General features: G+C 39.9%; 1 protein-coding gene across 4 annotated transcripts in view; it reads right to left on the bottom strand.

The window, feature by feature from the left end:
• Positions 1-20976, bottom strand: part of UTRN (utrophin) — a 387073-nt gene that overhangs the window by 312138 nt on the left and 53959 nt on the right. For all 4 annotated transcript variants that reach the window (XM_042795633.1, XM_042795636.1, XM_042795635.1 and 1 more), the window contains exons 3-5: positions 16446-16507; positions 3877-3969; positions 2262-2339 (exon numbers count right to left, since the gene is read on the bottom strand). In XM_042795633.1, the coding sequence (XP_042651567.1) occupies positions 2262-2339; positions 3877-3969; positions 16446-16507 (233 nt within the window). The remainder of the gene's footprint in view (positions 1-2261; positions 2340-3876; positions 3970-16445; positions 16508-20976) is intronic.

Raw genomic sequence — 20976 nt, 5'->3', positions numbered from 1 at the left:
AGTATCTGGGCATTGCTTGGGATCAGAACTGGTCATAAGAGACAAAACCTGCACCAAGGAGCTATCCAGCAATTAAACACTATGGACAATGACAGCACAGTAACGGAGCCCATGCTTTGGCTTTCAGTGACATAGCCTATACTGACAGCATAGACAAGAACAAAGTTTTATTTTGTTTTTGATGATATTGCTGATATATACGAATATAATAGTATTCCACAAAAATTTTTTCCTTATCACAGAATCACTAATAGCTTCAATTCTGCAAAAAGTACATGCAACCTCACTGCTTTCAGATATCATCTTGACAATTTTCAGTTCCCCATATGTCTCATGGTTAGGAGAATCAAACTAAAACTGTATTGCAAGATTAACATGGAACCACAAACTGCACTTCAAAGTACTAAGAAGGCTTGTGGATTGTCCTCTCCCAATTTTTACAACAGCTGGACAGAATCATCCAGTAATATTCTTTGCAAATACTATTTTAAGATAACTGTAAACTAAACAGGAAAAAACAGACCAAAAGAATCACCAGTGCAGATCATGAAACAATACACTGGAAAGCACTCTAGAACACAGGGAGCAGAAAGCAAGACAAAAAAATCAAGGCCACAAAAATAAAACAATTACATTGTAACAGCTTTTTTCACCTGTAATAGAAGAAAAACACTCCTGAGTAACAAAAAACCACATTTTTTTAATCACATGTCAATAGTAACGCATTCCTCTTGCTATCTACACTGTACATAAAAGAAAGTACTCCACATGTCCATTTTTGTATTTTAATGATTCTGAATTAAACCAATACTTTGCAGGATGCAGCAAGCAATCCACTAGGATGGGGAGTGGACTACTGAGATTTAAGCAAAGGTAACCAATAAAAGAAAGCTGGCAGTAGACAGCCAGTTCTATTGACAGTAGATTGATATTGGCTAATGGAAAGATGTCCAGTGTATTTATTATTATTATTAAAAACTTGGTTCAAAAATCAAAAATGTTGAAATCCATTACTTAGAACCATTCTGCTCATCAGATGGATGAGGTTCATAGGATTACCTGAACATCTATACCCTAGGCTTGTCTGATCCTTGTAATACGTATCTAAATACTTTTATAAATTATTTCACAAGTCATGAATATTTTATAGCCCACAAACTCGCAGGCAACTGCCTCTCAGTGGTTGCTTTTTCCCTTCCATCTTAACACACACTTTCTAATGAAGTTAAGCAGTAGATATAAATCATATACATGACCTTAACAATCTTCAGCTAACTAACACCATCTGTTTACTTCTAGAAACCCAGATCCTGCCAGCTTAAGGAAAAATTATTTTTTGTAATTCAATATTGTTTCATTTATTACCTTCATAAAATAAATTAATTTCAAGCTGGAAAGACTCATTACTTATCCTTAGAAAAAAATTAATCAATATTTACAGTATCTCAAAGAAGAAAACAAACAACCCACTGCTAACTTCATCTGCTTCTTAGAAATATGACACTACTCCATCAACACGGAGGGAAAATTGCAGTGTTATACAGCATGTTTGTATTATTCCTCAAACCAGTTTACATAAATGTGCCAGTGCCTTTTTGCATTAGATATATTTTATTGCCAGAATTATTTTATGCTCTGACATTCACAAAGAGAAATCCTAACTAAAAAATATACTTATCAGGGATTGTTCTGCAGAGAAAAAATAAAATCACTTTTACAAAAATAAAACAATTATTCTAATTTTTCTTAAAAAAAGGATTGGGGCTTGTTTGTTCTTCTGATCAGTTACCAAAGCTCCAAATTAGAAACATTCAGTACAGATTTGACATAGAACTGACAGAGGGCAATGGAAAGATCCTCCTGGATTTTGAGAGCAGGACACAAAAGTCAGACACACAAAACTGTCATACCCTCACAGATTTTTGCACAAGTTATGCATCATCACTAGAAATTGTTTTTTTGTCCTGCCAGGTTCATAAGCTATGCATAGCAGAGCTCCAAGTCACCTTTGCTTTGGGAGATGAACACATTTTAAGAAAACACAGTTTAGTTAACACATTATTAAGTTAGTGTTTTACGATTCCACAAAATTGCCAGACACTGAAATTCTATATCAGATAAGGAAAACTGAGAACAGTTTACCCATCTCGATAAATTCTCACTTTAGTTACCAAAAATCATTATTCTCTGCATTTTCAACTCATTTGCACACAGGTATAAACTAAAGAATCTATCAAAAAGCTGTGGAAAAACATGCTTACGTTGTTCTGATGCAAGACTTGCAGAACTCGGTTGACATTATTTAAGGCATGTACCCGTGTGGAACCTCGTTCTTTAGGCTGAAAACAAAAAGTTAAAAACTCTTCACATCAGCATTAACTTGACCAACCAAGCAATATAAATGACAGAGCAAACAGGAAATTTGTCTTAATTTTCTCCAGGGTTTTTTGTGTGTTTGGGTTTTTTTGTTTGGTTGGTTTGGTTTTGTGTTTTTGTTTTTTTTTTTTTTTTTTTTTGTTGTTGTTGTTGTTTTGGTTTTGGTGCTGGGTTGGTTTTTTTTTTTTTTCAAGTATGAACAAAGACCAAACAAGATCATCCACAACAATTTCAAAATGAAAATTGGTCAGAACATCATTCCTCAATTGAGGGCACAGGACAAGGCTTGAATTCAAAATGCATTTCAGTTCATCTTTAGTAAATCCAGAATTTTTATTCCCAGCATCTGGAGAATTATAAACTGGCAATACAACAGCTAAGTGGGAGTTCCCAGGGAAAATCTGAGGGTTTTGAATACTTGCCAGAGTAGTTGAAATTTTTTGGCTCCCAAGAGGGAACAAGCAGCAATTTGTTTTTCTGGCACCGAAAGACTGCTCTATCTTTGCATACTGGGAAGAAGTTACACTTCCTGACTTTCCCTTCCCTTTAATATCAGGGGAAAAAGAAACACTGCAACTCTTGACAATACCTGCCACTTCGTTTGCTTTTAATCTGAAATTTAACTCCTATGGCAGAACATGATCATACTCCAAGAGCATGGAACTCAACTTAAAACACTATAATCAACAGAATTAGAGACCAAAAAACTCCTATTGTCTTCAGTATACTTCAAATCAGACCACAAATCATTAGAAGTACTAGTAAAATACATGTGTTTGAAAAAACAAGGCAAGCTTGCAAGGTGAAATTTTAAATGGCTGAAGGTTCCCCATAAGGTCAATAACTGAGTTTGAGATTTATTATAAACATTGCAATCAAGAATTTAATCCCAAGTGATGGCACAGGTTTCACCATGCCTCATATATCTTTTTGAAGAGGCATCAATGTTAGCAGGGAAGAGTTTTCAGACATACACACACACTTTGCCAAACAAGACTTAAGTAGTTTTCAGTCCTTTCCTATCTGTAGATCACAAAAGATTTTTCAATGGAGATGCATTTTTGCATTGCCTACTAGCTGTTGTCTTTTTCCTTTAAGAGATCTTTCATGAGTTTATTAGAAAACGTCCACAGGTATTCAGCTAAAGGCTGTTCTTCCAGGTCATCCAGCAGAAGAGCTTTAAAAGATCTCTATTAAAATTATACACTCTGTGAATAACAACACTGGTTTTACATGTTTTGCTAAAGACTATGTTAACACTCAAGAGAGCGTTACACTGCTAACCTCAGCCTCACCCTATATCCCTTGAGTGAAGTTCATGGGAATTTCACTGGAACTGTAGAAAATAAGTACACACTACAAGCAAAATAAGTTTGGGGTTTGTTTTAGTTTTTTTTTTTATACATCACATGCCACAGTTTGGGTTTTTTTGTGTGTTCTGTTTACTTTTTGGTTGCAGTTTTTGAACAAGGGAATACAACTCATACACATTTCTCTTACCAGAGGTTTCCCTGTCAGACCCTCCAAAAGGTCCAAAAGCTTCCTTCCATCTTTCAGATCTGTGAACATGTCCTTAACTGGGGGCTTCCCACTCTGCAGAAGAAACAAAAGCAATAATAAAAACAGTGTTTAAGCAAAACCTTCCTGAAAAAGGCACTTATTCCTTTTTATCTTTCAAGTCATTTTTATTTGGTACTGAACATAGTAAATAAAAGCTAAGGGACTAAGACAGTGATCAGGAAGGCATCCTTTCCTTCTCCAGTGGTTTTTCCCTCCCCATCTCTATGGTTCTGTGCATCAGCAGCCTATTACTGAGAAACCAAATCAGCACATCTTGGCTCACTTTAGGGCAGATGTGTTAATGCACAAAGATGGCAAAAAAAAGATCTCAGCAAGTTTAAGGAGTCATTTGAGAAAGAATGCTTTAGTTTGGCTGCATCTAAAGGAGGAATAAACTGGAGCTTTTCAGAAAGAAGCTATTGGGACAAATTTTTAAGAGTTAAAAAAAGACAAAACAAGAAAGGACTTATGTACTGGGTTTGAGTGAGTGGTGGGGTTTTTTGGTAGCAGGGGAGGGGCTATAGGGGCGGCCCCCTGTGAGAAGTTTCTCGAAGCTCCCCCATTTTCAAACTTGCTGAGCATGCACTCAGGCCCACTGCATGTCACTGATTAAGATACTGAACACTACAGGTCGCAATATGGACCCCTGAGGGACACCACTTGTTACTGATCTCCATTTGGACATTGAGCAGTTGACTGCAACTCTTTGGATGAGACCATCCAGCCAATTCCTTATCCATCTAACAGTCCATTCACCAAACCCATATCCCTCCAATTTAGTGACAAGGATGTTGTGGGAGACATTGTCAAATATAATTAATTATGTAATTAAAACAATGTATAAATGTACAACACAGACCCATAACACCAAAACTGAGCATGCTATAGCTATATATCTTCAATAAATTTGTTGCCTTAGGTCCAAGAAGTTAAAAACAAAAAGGATTTGGATCTACTGGAAAAGCAGAAAGATACCTCATTTAATACAATGCAACAAGGGTGTTGAGAGCATACAGCCTGCTTTCTTTGTATCCCATCCCCTCACTTTACATGCACGAAAAGAAGCCGAATGACTTCCTGCTTTCAGTCATTCATTTCAACAGGTCATGGTATGTTCCAGCCCTATGCCATGAGCCCTGCTGTGATGGTGGAAATAATTCAGATTCACTTTCTCAGGAGAATGGTTTTTCCATTTCACTGCCCATCAGAGCACCATGTCTTGCTGTCAGTTTAAAGAGTCAGAAGAGTATTAAATTAATTCTGCAGTATAAGATACTCCTTCTTGGTTTATTAAAGTATCCAATATCCCCAAAACAGAGAAACAGCAACATGCAAAGCCTCTGTATTTAGCCAAGTCTAGCAAAATGCTCTCTATGGGAAGGAAGTCAGTACACAGGAAGCACTTCTACAAGTGCAGGGTGACTGAAGTTGGCTAAGAAAGGGCTGCAGCACCCACCCACCAAGCCCATCACCACCTTCACTGCAGCACACCTCTGGGGGCGGCTGGAAACCTGCTCCTTCAGCTTCCCACACCCACTCACCCACCCACCCGAGGGACACACAGGCACCTGGTGGCAGGGGCCACCCAGGCAGCATCAGCCACCCCCCAGGGCACAGAGCCAGCCCAAAGCACTGCTGTCTGCTGTCGCAATGGGAACAGAGACTGGGCGTGCGCTGCACCCTCCTCTGCTCACACCGCCTCTTCCCTCCCATGCGTTTTTGTCACGCCTGGACACACATTTCCACACAGGACCACCTGCTATCTGAGCCACCTGGTCTGCAATCAAGAACATCACTGCTCTCTCCTCCCATGCACAGTACAGCTGGATGTTGCCCAGCTTTCCTGGGATGCTTTTAGATAGCAACTCACTGTGCTTCAGGAAATCTTTTATTTTCCTTTTCCAGACAGAACAGCTATGTATCCCAGCTTCTGACAGCTGTATGGCTCGTAAAGTTTAGTAAGCTTAGAAAGGAGCTGGAAAATAATTTTATAAAATAGCAGCCCAAAGGATGGTCCCATACATCCATTTCCCCAGAGAAGACAAGGAAAAAGCTCTGGGGCAATGCTGGCAGAACAGCTACACTTGCCCTCTTGTGCCAGCCCAGAGGCAGGCCAGGCTGCTGCCATCACCACCATCTCCTCATGAGAACCCAGAGGTAGAGCCCCATCTCCTTGCATGCAGGACCTGCCACTGAGCCTACTGGGGGAGGCTGCTGGGGCAGCACACAGGCAACCTGGAGACCACAATACATGACCATTAAGGTTGGACCTGTGCTTCTAGTCAGGGAGCCTAATCGAAACCGAGTGCCAGTGGGGCCAGGAGCACTCCAAGCCCTGGCTCTGACCCACCATGGGGCACCTGAGGGACCCATGGATACAGCACTGCCCCGAGCCCCACTGGGGTGGAATGGGTGGCCCAGGGACCAGCTTTGCACTGGGGCAGACTGGCATGCTGCAGCGAGAGCTAGGGCTCTGGAGGACGGCAGAACTCTTCTCCTACCCTATGGGGTAAGGCATGGGGCTATGAAGGTCACTTCCCATGCCATCCCTGCCCACACCCCTACTGCTCACTCCTAACCTCCAGAAAGCAATCTGGCCTTCTGAAAAAAAAGTCTGTACCCACAGATATAGAGACACACAAATAAATATACATATCTGCAGTATATAAAAAGCATATGTATCTACCTCTTCCTCTGTAGAGTCCTGCCTGGTATACAGTATGCTAAGCCAATCTAAATTTCTCCTTTTCAGAACCAACAATATTTTACTCACTTTCTACATATTTAAAGACTACACAAGTACAAAGCAGTTCAGCCTCTGCCAGCATCTCATAAGGAGCAGCAGTCCATCACTGAGCATAATAGATCAAGAAATTTAAGTATCTGCCTTAAGAGTGACAGTGACAAACCATACTGAGCCCTTCAGCAAGGGCAAATGGCTAGTCACGGTTGTGTTGGTAAGTACTTAAGGACCAGCCTACGTTGTGCTAAGCACTGTACAAATATGAGGCAGATAATGAGTCCTTTCTCAAAGACAAAACAGGGTCCAGTTTATACTACAAAGATAGTATAAAGGACAGGCAGGGACACACCGTGTACCAGGAGAACTGTGACGGTTTAGGGTGTAAAACATTCACATTGCCCTCACTGAACACTTATCAGATAACAGAAGGTAGTTTCTCAGCTTTGCTTATGCTTGCTGTGACAGCAAATAAACACTGGCAGAAACCTCTTTCCCCCAGCCTGCCTGAGAGGGCTTCGCCAGCAGAGCTGCACACACAGAGTTGCTCCAGTAGTGACAAGGGCTTGATAAGACAGGCAAAAGAACATAATTAACAGACCTAACTTAGAAATAAGCCATGTTGGTTCCCCAATGCTCTAAACTGGCAATGACAGCAGAAAAGGAGCTGGTTCATTTCAACAGGGGCTGCCATAAGGGAAAGAGAAAGAGGGAAGAGGAAAGGTAAAGGAAGGCAGAACAAGAGAAATTAGAGAAATAAAAGCTCAAGACTGTACACAAGATGGGCTCCTATAAACTTTGCATGGTGACATATTTGTTATCCAGCACGGGACTCGTACACAAGGATCAGAGCCAGATTCAATCCACCATGTTACATTTATTCCAACAAACATTTTGGAGCCAGCCTTTGTGCTAGCATGAATAGGGGAGGAAAGAGACAAAGAAGAACTTTCGCTAGTTATCCACAGCAAAAAAAACACGTTTTCTATTGATTCCTCTCTCATGGGGCAGCAGCAGCAGCAGTTTCTGAATGATCTTTGAGCTGGAGGCCAGATGCTAGCCATACATGGCAAGCCCAGTCACTACAGGCACCAGCTTTGCATCTTCCAGTGAGACACCAGCACCATTTAGGAAGGAGAGCCCACACACAGCAATCCCCTCCTCCCAGCAGCCGCCCTCACATGCCCGTTGGCTGTCTTTCAGCCCCTCTACCTGGATCAGGTTTAAGAGGATGACTCACACTTCCTTGTGTGCATCTAGAATTACTTGCAAAGAAGGGTCATCCAGGCCAGCCAATATGACTGTGCAGAAATCATTCCTTCCCTTTGCCAGAAAGCGTTCCCAGGAAATAGAGGAAGACATAAAACAGAATCTGGACCAAATTTTTTAGGAGTCATCCAATGATACTGACAGTAGAAAGACCAGCCATTTACAGTTTGTTCTGCTGAAGCCACACACAGCTGCAAGGCAGCAATCCTTCTTGAATATATTTTACAGTAGAACATTAACTGTTCCTTTATTACTAATGGGGAACTGTAACAAATTGAGCCAAGTTATAGAGAATTAAAGGGAGTCACAAATTCTCAGTAAGACAGAACTTCTTTTTTGTTTTTTTAAACACAATCTATTATTTATCATTTTATCCCATCTCTTTATGCTTTTTGTATATTGCTCTTGAACATGAAATTATATGCAAAGTTAACCATTAAAGAAGTTTTAATGTCCAGCTAGTTGTTTAACTAGAAACATACAGTTCTCTCATGTCATCATAGTTACTTGCAGCAGAGAATTTATACATTCTTTAAATCAATAATTATTGAAGGTACTGAACACTCTTTTCCAATAAATGAATGTCAAATATATTTGAGAGTAAGAGAGAAGCCACCTCTATTTTACATCCTCCTCGGTGATTCAGACCTCCTAGTGACGACATTAAAACCAGGATGAAAGGTCCTCTCAGTTTCACAGCAATGCACACTGGCTGTCACCAGAGAAGTAACACATATTGTAAAAGCATACGTATGACCTTCACTAGCCACTGAGGGAATGCAGCAGATGAGTTCTGGCTGCTCAGAACAGTGCTGGGAAAAGCCATAGCTGCCATTTAGATCATCTGCCACCTCTGAAACACCAGAGCACCCTGAAAGGATATAGGAAGCAGTACATCTGGATTTTCCATTAGCTTCTTCTGATCTTCCAATGTCACTTATATGAAGGTCAGAGTTGTCTTTTGTTAATTATTTTTAACCAACAGATGACTATTTTCAGTGTCCAACAAGATGTTTGGTAAATAAGTCAAAATAGTAGCAGAGCTGCAAACACCCCTTTCCCTTTTTCTTGAGAAGGGGGAAATATTGAACAGGTTGGGTGCTTAAACTAGAACATGAACCATTCCTTCCTAATGTTCAGGTACATTCCTAGGGAACTCATGGTAACCACCTACTTAGTTTAAACTCAATTACAAGCAACACAAGGAGTAAGATCTACACTTTATCATGACCAACACAGAGTAAGAAACACGTCAAGTGCTGCTACGTTGTGAGGCCAGTACATGGGAACTCAATGTGGGAAACAATTCAGAAAGCAAAAAGGTCATTGCAAGAAGTAAACAACTATCTCAACAAACAATCTTGCCAATTTCTAATTTAAGACCATAGTCATTGTTTACAGAAGTTTTAATAAAAAATGTGATACTTTTTTCCATTGTCCTTCCACTGACATGAAGGAGTTGTAGGACAGCACACATAAATACTAGCTATACTGTGACATATTTTAGTTGAGTACGCTCTCATGCTGAATATGCCTGAGTAGTTGTGGCATCTCTACACAACACTAGTACTAAAACTATGAATTCAAATACCTATTAATAATTAAATAAAAAGTTACAATTACAGGAGGAAAAGACCTTATATACCAGATTAAATACCATTACTGATGCTTAAAAAATAAAATAATTACAAGCAACTAAATAGCTATTTAAAACTCCAGGCTAATCGGGGAAAGCAAAGTAAGACTCCTCACTGAGATATGCTGGAAAGTTTGATTCTACTAGATGACAGACATGAGCTTAAGGATCAGCAAAGCTGAAAAGCTAAAGGTAGCTCAATCCACAGAACATCTGAAATACCTGACTGACAACATGATAGAAGGGAAAACATAAAAGTAAATATTAGATATAGCAAGGCAGCAAAACAAACACAAGACATCAGCAACTCTCTGTGAGTCTTTGTCCTCAGTGTACCTATTAATGCATTTACATAAGCTTATATTATTATAATAAGTTTAATGTAACAGTACTAACCTCAGCTTGCAATTAAGCCTCATTATGTATCATTACTAGCAGGGGCAGTTGGGACCATACTTCTTATCACTGTCAGTTATTTCTGCTGTAAGACTGGAAGTTTATCCTTTTTTAAAAAAAAAAAAAAAAAAAAAAGCCAGCTAACTTTAGATTGTAACTTGGTTCTTTAACAAAAAAATAAATTCCTGATGACCAGGTTGACTATTGTTCTCATTAGTGATTAACAGGTAAAGGGAAAGATTTGCTTCAGTGCCTCTACCAGGTTCAGCTCTAGTGCCCAAGGTGGTCACACAAACACTCCAACAACTGCAATAACAGAGACCATGAAGAGTCAAACTCTATCCCAAAGCCCAGAGCATTAACCAAAATCAGCAGTAATTACAGTCTCTATGACTACACCAAGCTTTGAAGTTCAGCAAAGGAGATCCTGCCTGCACTCTGTTCTTCAAGCAGAAAACAGCAGCAGTTGAGAGGAAAGCAGAAAACTGGCATTCTCGTGCTGTAGCTAAATCTGGAAGGGATTGTGAACTGCTATGTATTACTGCTTTTATGCTATAAATTAGTCATGTTTACCATATCTCATAACTTATTTGAGAAGATTTATTTTCCTAAGTCTTAGTTAATTCACATCCTATTTGACCTCTTCTCAGAAGGAGGGACTACGTAATCCAGTTAAGTAGTAGACTAAAAATTGAATTTTTCAAGACTGGTTCATACAAACACTGATTCTTTTCCACCCAGGTTGTTCCTCAGATTAAGCCAAATTTTTTATAAGCTTTGGCTGTCTTTGAGTGAAATTACGTTTTATAGTTTAATTCTTCAGTGGAAAACAGCAGGAGCAATTAGACTGGAGAATATTTTACCAGCACTCAAGTATTTCCTTGCCTGTGTCACAAAGTGCACTGGAAGAAGGACTACAGACCATCTTAGGTGACAACTCCTTGGACAGATAAAATTGCCTAATCAATCTTTTTGATCTTTCTTCTTTCATGACTAATACATTAAACCTCATAATTCTCCTTCCCCCCCCCAAAAAAAAAAATTGCTTCTGAAATGTCTTTCACCTCAGGTATCTCAGGTCATGTGAAATTAATTATCCGGAATAGGTATGCTTTTGTCTTTAAAAAGACTTATCACATTTCTTAAGAGTCAGCAGTGGAGCAGCAAAATGTGTTCAGAAGTACAGGGTCTGACATTTACTGTTATGGTAAAACAACCTTTAGAAGAGAGAAGAAAACAAAGGAGCAAAAATGGTGGAAAAGATATATACAGCACACCACCCAGAAAGTTAGATAAGACTTTGCAGTTCACAAATTAATGTCTGGTATAATGAGAGAAGGACTGTTTTAATTTTAAGATGCATACAAAGCCATCACATTGCAAAGCACTCCAAGTACAGCTCACCACTTTGCCTACTGCCCTGTCTTCTCTCATATTTACTTTATTTGGTGTCCTTCCAGGGGAGGGGACCCATCAGAGCCCAGGGGAGTAAGCGTACAGGAGCCCCAGCACTGAGCACTTGCCTTCTCATAGTCTAAACCTGGAGCTCATCCCTGAAGGATGCAGTCCACTCCCAAGCTGCACCTCAGCCTCTTCTTCATTCTTTAAACCCTAAACTGAAACACATTTTAGAAGACTGCAGAGCAGGAGAGAGCTTCAGATGCTGTAAAAGCATGAGGGGTCTAGCTTTATCCACACTGGCAGGTCCTATCTCCAAGCCCTGCCAGTGCTGCAGCTGCTGGCCAATGCAATGTCAGGGCACCAGCACAGGACATGGAGGATCAGGATCACAGAAATACATGCCAGAAGCACACTACAAATGCAGAAATAAGACTACAAGGCTTCTGTATATAAGATGAATAAGAAATTGAGAGCTTGTATTGGAAAGAGATGGGAGTACATGACAAAAAGGGAAGGGAGGCACAACTCTCAGGCATGCAAGGGTTTTAAATGCAGTTCCTGACACCTTGGAACAATGCCCTCAGCTGGCTCTGATCCAGTCATCCATATCCAAGACTTATGACTGGGGGACAGGGAAATCCACTGTAATTTCCACTGAATACTGCAAACATCTCAGGGGGTTGGCTTTTTTTTTGTTTTTGCAGAGCACAATCTTCCTAGCAATAAAGTGGTTTTTCCATCCCTGTGGGAAAACATCCCAAATATAATAAAGACATAATTCTTCGGGGAAAAGGAGGAGACTCAGCTTGCCCATGCTTGATCTGTGAACTTCCTCTAGAGTGACAGCACTGAGCACTGACAGGCTGTGACAGATCTGACTCCATGGGTCTAATTTAAGAGTTAGGGCATCATGTTTCTTGTGCTGACTCTGGGTCTTACCTGCCAAATTCAGGAATAACGGAAGAGGAGAATAACCAATCCAAAAGGAAACTTGGAAAATAAAGTACCATGAAAAATGAGAACACAAAAGCTAGCAAAGACTGACTCCTGCAAGGAGAGAAAGAGAGGGCAAGGCTAGGACTGCTTAGACAAAGAGAGCTTCAAAAATAGGATCGACCACACAAACATCAAATCCTGTAAGAGCTGGGAAGGTGAGGAGATATAAAGTGCGAGAAGGAGAAAGGAAGGACAGACAGAGCAGGTCTGGAGCTTTAACAAGAAAAACTGGGTCTTGCTGGATAAGCAACTAAGTGACAAAGAAAAAAGTGGGAATGCAATAGGCAGGGCGATCAAAACTCCAGATTTGCTGGGATATGCTGGGCAGGCAAGCTTTCTGACAAGAGCGTGTAATAGTAAGTGAAGGGGGGGGCGGAAAAACCACACAAAACAGGGTCACAAAGTAGGATTAAATAAAGAAAACAGGGCAGAAAAAAAACTGTATTTGCAGGTTCTAAAGTGGAACACAAGACTCCTGAATCTCTCAACATTCCTATCTAGTTTTCTAGGAACCTTCTAGAGTTGCGAGTGCAAGTATCCAGCCACTATGCCAAGTAATTACCAGCTGAGGTGTCAGAGGTCTGTATGACGGATCTAGAAGCCCCAAGCCTGCTGATATGCCATGCAGTTACAGATAGAAGATATTCAGAAGTCTGTAAAATTCAAAACTAGGGTTGATTGCAAAATCTTTGTTCACTCCCCCTTTACCTATGTGTAACAAATAATGTAAGGCTAATGGAGCAGTAAGTTACCCTGTGGACCTGAATTTAAACTCTAGTTTTAGCCAAGAGTTCTGCTGTAACTAATCAGAATCATTTAAAGCACAGTTTTAGAGGTAATCACTAACTATATGCCTGGTTAAGAGACTTCCTTAGATCATTAAGCCCAGTCCCTGCTGACACAGGCATCATCATCTTGGAGTCCATTGTCTATGCTGATCAAGCTCTATCTGAAAACTAACTAGATTTTAGATGGTTTGTTTGAGTTTGCAGAAAAGATGAACACTCTGAGCTCTGCCATAAGACTCCACAAGAGCTATGGTTTATAATAAAATATTATAGAAATGTCAAATCTTCTGGATAAGCTAACCAAAGTCTTAGATTGGGCACTCAAAAGTAGTAGCTACTTCTGATATTGGCTGTAAACACAGAAGATAGTACTCTTGCATTGCAGAAAGGTGTTCCAAAAGGATATCCATTAATACTTACAACCTGGTAAGTATTAATGAAAAAAGGGTAGAAAGGGATAAAGAGAAAAAAAAGATAGAAAACACAATTTTACAGAGTTTGAAGAGCATACATTAACTATCCATACAACTAGATGCCTTAACTAGTGGGCTACACCACAGGGAAACAGCTAAATCTGACTCTTGAAATTAGACTGGACAGAGCAATGAAAAAAATATACAGTAAGGAAAAACATCACGTCTTAAAAGATACACTGAAATGCTCTTTATCAATATTTATTTGAATGCAAACTTCCCTGTTGGTTAACGCTTGGTAAAATAGACTATATAACAACTTCTATTTCCTTTAATTTTAATAAAATATCTGTACTACACAACCATCATAAGTTTGTGAGTTGTAGTGTATATGGCTCTCCTAAGGTAAAGATTTCTACAGTGAGCACCAAGGCTTGGTTGAGTATTGACCTATAAGACTCAATCCACTTTAAATGTGCTTGTGCCTTCATTTCAAAAAATGTGCAGATAAGATTCATTTTGTTCTATCACAGTTCAAATGAAGAGCAGAAACAGAAGTTACTGTACTGTGAACTAGAGCAAGAACTTACACCTCACCGAATAGGTGCCCAAAGCAGTTACGGGTACCTCACAGCATACGTGAGATTACTTACTGTGTTTTGCTCATCTACCTGTTCTCTGATGAGAAAACAGAAAGACATTGCTCTCTTTATAGATCATTTGTAAACCCCTACTGAATAGTTTTAAATTGAGTTCAGCAATTTTGAGTACATTATGCAATTGCAATTTTAGGATTTTTACATGCCTAGTTTATATAGGCTCAGCTGCTTAGTTTCTGTGTATGTGTTTAATTATATTGTAGTTGCCCTTCATTTAATGTGGAAGGACAAGTAAAATTCTTGGAGTGAACTTTGCAATTCCATACAAAATTCTTCAATTACCATTTTGTTTTCTACAATATGACAGATTACATTTACCCAGCCTCTAAAATTCTCTCTATACTACTAAACAGCTGTATCAATCTAGTTCACAGAAAATAAATTTTAAACAACCCAAATGACTTGGTAAGTGCAAAAAATTCAGTAAGACTGACATCAGTCTCTACATTTTCATGGCACAGTTGAAACTAGACTTTCTTATATAAGATGATTTCTACTTAACATCGGCAATTTCCTTGCAATCTGAACATGCCAGTCTTCATAAATCTACGTCTTGCCATTGCAAAGTAGCTATGCTCAAGTTTGAATTGCACGTGCAGTAGTCAGTAGTATGTTCTTTTATACAAGTCTCTTTAATCATTAACATGGCTTTCATAGCTTCAGGTGGTTTAATGGGCCACAAAGTTAGAGTTACTTCAAACCCAACAAGTACCTGAGCACATCCTGTGTCAGGGAAATACAGGAGATAAGCAGGATCTGTCTGAATACATTGTATAAAAGGAAAAGTCACTTTATAAACTATACCCATGGGTGTACAAGTATGAAGACTGCAAACACTTCTACCTATTTCAATATGATGTCCATGACACATACAAACAAGTCACATCACACATTCTCGGTATCACTGCCATTTCCATGTCCATGCAAACTTTATGCCAGACGGAGTCTCTACAAACAGCCCTTCCTTTCTCACCACGTTTTCACTCATTACATGACCTGCCCTGCCTAATGTTCCTCCTACAGGACCACCTTTCCTCTTGGCAGCAAAAGCAGTGTAGAGCAACCAGTTATGCATACACACTCCTCCCCTGAAGAGCAAGCTAGCCAGGAATGCATTGGACGAGGAGTGCAGGATATCAGCTTTAATCCAAAACAAACCTAAGCCAAAGTGAACCAACCCAAGGCCACAAGCCTTGCACTGCCCAGTGTCCTGTAGCACAGGAAGGGAAGGAAGGTAAAAATATCTCACCTTGCTGACCAAAAACTTCAGAAGGACAGTGCTCCAGAGTCAGTCAGTCATTCCTATAGCACTGTCGTTGCTTTATTTAAAAGAAAAAAAAAAGCGGACTCCTCTCCCCCTCACACACCACCTTCCTTCTATATTCATATCTACTGTCAGGATTTCACATGCATGTCCCTTTTCATTAACAGGGTGCAAAATAGCAGTTATCCCACTTGCAGCACTACACTGACTAGGAAAAAAAAAAAAATCTCTGATAATAGACAGGTTCCTTCACACATTCAAGTAGAGAAACTTTCCACAGCAGCTGTGCTTTTGGACAAAGTGTCTTTTTTCACTATCAGCAGAACAGCATAAAAAACAGGCTTTAAATAGCATCACAAAGCAACCACCATTTCCTTTCTCATCCCAAAACACAAAACAAGACCCTCAGTAAGTTTCAAGTCAGTAATGAGAATTAAAACAAGAAACACAGAGCATGAGAGCCAAGGAAAACGCAAAATGAGCAAGTAATTATACAAAATTTCACAGTCAAGACTCAAGGAGCAACACCAGGTGGCTTCAACTGGAGGTTTGGATAATATTTTGGATAAGTAAAGCTGACTCAGCAGCACTGACTAAACAGTGACGAAGGTTCAAAATCTGCTGTAATGCCCTCAGGAAACTGCATGTAGAAATGAACTGTATAAAGAGAACCAAAACCTAGACACCATCATACGAATAACTATTTCAATATGTTAACAAATAGAATCTTTCATTTTTTCTTAAATAAGACATGTTGTATCAAATGTTTATGTGCATGGGAAAACAGAGAGAAAACATACATTACAGTATTTTATCTGCTTTCATTGTACATTTTGACACATTTTACTTTGAGTATTCTACAAGAATAAGAGCAAACTATATTTAACCAGTTTTGTTCTAAACAGCGATTCAAATAAAATGAAGTAGTACTTTCAACCCAACATTACCTTGGAAAACCGAGCATTTATCCATTTTGTAAAGGTCTTTTTTTGTACATCATTGTGTTCATCTGGAGAGAGAAAATAAGAAGAAAACAATTAATGAAAATGCATTATTCTTAATTCTAGATTGCTCAAAACAGGTCTTATTAAACACTATACTCAGTGAGAGAATTCTTTGCCTAATCTGTCAATAAAGCTGTTCAAACCTCTACAAGGCTCTGGTACTTGCAGAGCCACAACACACAAAAGTTTCAACTTTGCTAGCAATCACAGCAGCTCCTTTGCATTAGAATCAGCCTCTTGGCACCTCCTGGGCAGGATACCAATGCACTGAATTAACAGGCTTCCCATCCAGTGAAAAGCAACCTATGACACCATGGGCTTTTAATCAACAGAATTTGTCAACACCGTTTTCCCTGGATTCATTACTCCAAAAGTTGCTGAGGTCCTTATTCAACCTTCTGATGCAGACAACAGCCTCCTTCAGCACATGTCACAGCAACTGCAGTAGCAAAACTGCTGGAATAGCCCTTTAAGCACTTGCATCCTTACCAACCCTCAGCCTGGTTTCACACCTGGGTTGGGAACCATGTTAGTGATCTGTCACAGTCAAGTTCAGCTAAAGCACGGGAAGGGCTCAGCAGCCCTTCCCTTCAGATGCTCCTACTGGTGTGGCATCAAAGTACCACCACCTAGGGTCCAGGGGACAGCCAGACGGACCCAGCAAGACAAGGAAGAAGGACAAGTGAGCACATACAGGTCAAAGCAGAGGGAGGAACAGTGGCCTCCAGCTGTGGAGAAAGAAAATAGTTTCCCAGGTTGTTTAAGGAAGCCATTTAGGAGTCACCTGCAATTTTAGAGTCTGTCCCACTAAACCAGGCTGAGTCACCTCCAGCACAACTCTGCCCATATCATAGGACACCTCTTGGGTAAACCACACAGAGCAGTGCTAAGGATGAGACTATGGCCTCATCACCTGCACTTAAATCATAGAATCATACATTGGTTTGGGTTAGAAGGGATCTCAAATATCATCTAGTTCTAATCCCTCCACCATGGGCAGGGACCTTTCAGTAGATCAGGTTGCTCAAAGCCTCATCCAGTGACAGTGAATTACCTGCTGACAACAGACCAGGCAAAGGAAGTTGACCCACCATGGATTTACGGGCCCGCTTGCTGCAGCCAAGAAGAGATACACGTGCAATCTGTAAAAGGCTTTGTACAAAAGCTAGGCTTGTACAAAACTCAATCTCAGACTCTGTTCAACTCCTGGATAACGTTCTCCATTTACATTAATTGCAAATACTATTTTTATTGAATGTATGAGAGATTTAAAGATTCTTCTCTCTCTTTAAATATCATACAGTAACCTCTGTCCCCTTTCTGCCAACGCCCCCAAGTACATACCTATTGTACCAGGATGCTTTCCTAAGGCTCAGTCTGCCTTTTTTCTTCCTCAAGCTTCTGTCAGAATTAAGAGTAACCCCAAAGTTCAGGGTCTCACATTCTTTTAATGAGCTCACTCCTTAAGATGATAAAAGCAAAGCACAAATAGAGGCCAAAACCAGTTGTATTGACTGAGTAAATGGGTAACAGTTATGAAGAGGGTCATAATCTTGGGGGGCTCAACCCATTCACAGGCACACACACTGCAGGAGGTGACAGCTCTTCTCAGCATTACACCAGCTGCTGCCTGCCAGGACTCCATCAGCAGGTCTTGCTCCTACAGCTGCTCCCCCCAGATCTCAGGCCCAGTTTGTGTAAGTGCTCTGCTATGTGTGCTACAGTAGTATACATGACATTTATTAAAAATCCAGCCTCTTTTCCCTCTTTTCAAAAAGAGGGTTTCCTAGGGAGAGAAAAACAAAACAAGAAAAAAAAAAACACACACAAAAAAACCCACAAACAAACAAACAAAACAAACCACAACTAAAACAAAAAAGCACATGACTTCGATAAACACAAACTACTTAGTCCTTAAAATGGTGAAAGAAAGAATATGAATGTATATATCCTACTATCTCTTCAGTATCAGAGCATCCTTTCTATTTCAGTTAAGCAAGGAATCAGAAACCCCACAACCCCTATCTTCCCAAAACATCCTACTCAGTTAAAAAAAACTCATAAATGACATTTGCCCAGTCAGGCTCTGCTTTCATGTTTGCTTTATAAAAGCCTCTGAAATTATGATTTTTGTAATTGACCGTTATGGTTGGGGTTCTGTCAAGCTTTCTACTATAAAGCCCTGGAAAGAAATTTGTAACTGAAATGTTGGTGCTTTGTTAACAACAGTGACAAGTTATTTTATCCCTCAAATTATTTTTCTTTAGATTCCTATGAGTCTGTAAAGCTAACCCCTGGAGGCTGACATTATGATTCAGATAACAAAATAGCCACATTCAGTCAAAAAAAAACAATATTACCATTCAGCAAAGCATGCAGTACTGCAGCCAGTCAACTTCTCACATGAGGCATTAAAAATGTCAGCAAGTCACAGCCCAGAGAGAAACAAATCCACCAAGTCGCTAAAACATTTGTGTTTCCTTTCATGCTGCCACAGACTGACAATAAAAGCTAAGGACTGACTTGGGGACAAATTCTGCTTCATCACCTACCAACTGTTTCCTCTGGCCAACATGCCTCTGCCTGTCCTCGTCACTTAACAGACTTGTAATGGCCAATGTCAGAACAGTTTGTTCCTTTAAGAGGAAATAAAAAAAAAAAAAAAAAACAACAAAACCTAAACACACACATACAAAATTAAACTCTTGTGATGACAGAGGGAAGAAAAGCTTCCTATCCTGGATGCTTGCTTGCTGAAGCCTGTTTCTGTTATACAGTATGATGTATGTTGGTGCAACTGGAGTACACTCAAAACAACCAGCTCTTGTGATCCGATGTCCAGCCTGTGTCCTGGCATTCAGTGGCCCCCAACAGCCGCGTTTATAGCCTTATGAACCTCCTCCACCCCCAACATTGTCCCTTAATTTTATTGGGGCACCTTGAAACTACAGTTCAAGTCCAATCTGTTACCTTGTGAATATTATGTTCAGGAGTAAAAAGGAATCTAAACGATCTAAAAATAGAGGTAAAAACAAAAGCCTCACCAGATTGCGGTTTGTCCTTTACTCAACCTCTGTTCATACTGAGAGCCAGCTTTCTTCTTTCCCCAAAATGCACTACATGCTTACATGACAGAACTGAGTTATTTACTTTTTAAAAGACAAAAGTTATCACACTCAAAACAGCTGGCAGAGCAGTACTATAATGAAAATGCCCTGGAGAAGCGTACAGACTAGATTGGCAAATAAAGTACAGAAATTGCCCAACCATTCCAGCACAAGTTACCAAGGGTCATCTTGCATTTTAAGACTTAAACTTGCCTTCCCCACCTCATTATTTAAAGTTCTCATTTCTCAGCAAAGGAATTTAGAAATAAAAGAAGGAATTAGCCTGTGGGTTTCAATTAAGACACTCGGAATGTAACAAAGTTAGAAACATCCCTTTACCTAAGCCTTTAGGCAAGCAAGAGTATCTATCACAGATACAGTCCCACCCAGGACTAGCATGTGTCTGAAACCCTGACATTAACAAAGAGAGGAAAGTTTTGTATTCCTGAGTGCAGGATTTTCTGGAGAGAAAAAGCATTCTGAAAGTAACCATCTTTTTGTCAAACTCACTCAGACTAATTCATATATAAAAGACAGAAAAAAAGCATCTAAAATTTGAGGATGGAAACCAGTGTGGGTTTTATCCCCACTAGCAAGAGGCAAAAAGCCAAGCAAGCCACAAAGCACCAGAGTTTGTGACCACTGAGCTCACAAAAGAGCCTGACTTCATTAACACAGAATAATCTTTATCAGCAGCCCTGAGGTTTTGGGTTTGACTTTGCTTTTTTTCTTTTTTTGGAGTGTCTGTGTGTGGGTGGGTGGGGGGGGGGGGTAGTGGTGTTAAAGAAACAGAAAGCAAAAGTTAAGACTGTTTTGCTGATCCCTTCTTTTGCAATAAATGGCTCCAGAAGCAAGTAAATCGCTTGTAAGCTTTCACCATCACACTGCAAGTTTAATTTCTGCAATCAGTGGTGAACACAGTTTTCCTTCATTTCTTCTCCTTTCCTCTCCAAACTCCAGCAGTTGGGCAAAATCAAAGTTATATCAATAGTGTCTCCAACAAAAGAAAGTAATGATGCCTGCCTACAGCAACTGTCACACAACATGCAGTTGCCCAAATTGCAAATTCTCTGTATAGACCAAACTATGAAATACAAGCATTACCAAAAAAAAAAAAAAAAAAAAACACACAAAAAAACAAAACACCACAACCCCAACACTAAAACCCGCTCCCCTATACCTCACTCCCTGGTGTTTCCCAACAGCAGACACCACCAAAAAAAAACACCACAGACAAGTAATGAGGACCACCTCCTGATTCTCACTGAAGTATGCTGTGAGTCTAAGCTAAATTGTATTTACTTCACAATAAAAAAAAAAATCCCCCAGCAACTGATAACTTAGAAGAAGGCATCCTCACAGCTGAA

This window comes from Tyto alba, unplaced genomic scaffold (genome assembly GCF_018691265.1).
Source record: "Tyto alba isolate M040663 unplaced genomic scaffold, T.alba_DEE_v4.0 Super-Scaffold_22, whole genome shotgun sequence".
NCBI lineage: Eukaryota > Metazoa > Chordata > Aves > Strigiformes > Tytonidae > Tyto > Tyto alba.
The sequence above is the reverse complement of the archived record's forward strand: the minus strand, read 5'-3'. Positions and strand labels throughout refer to the sequence as shown.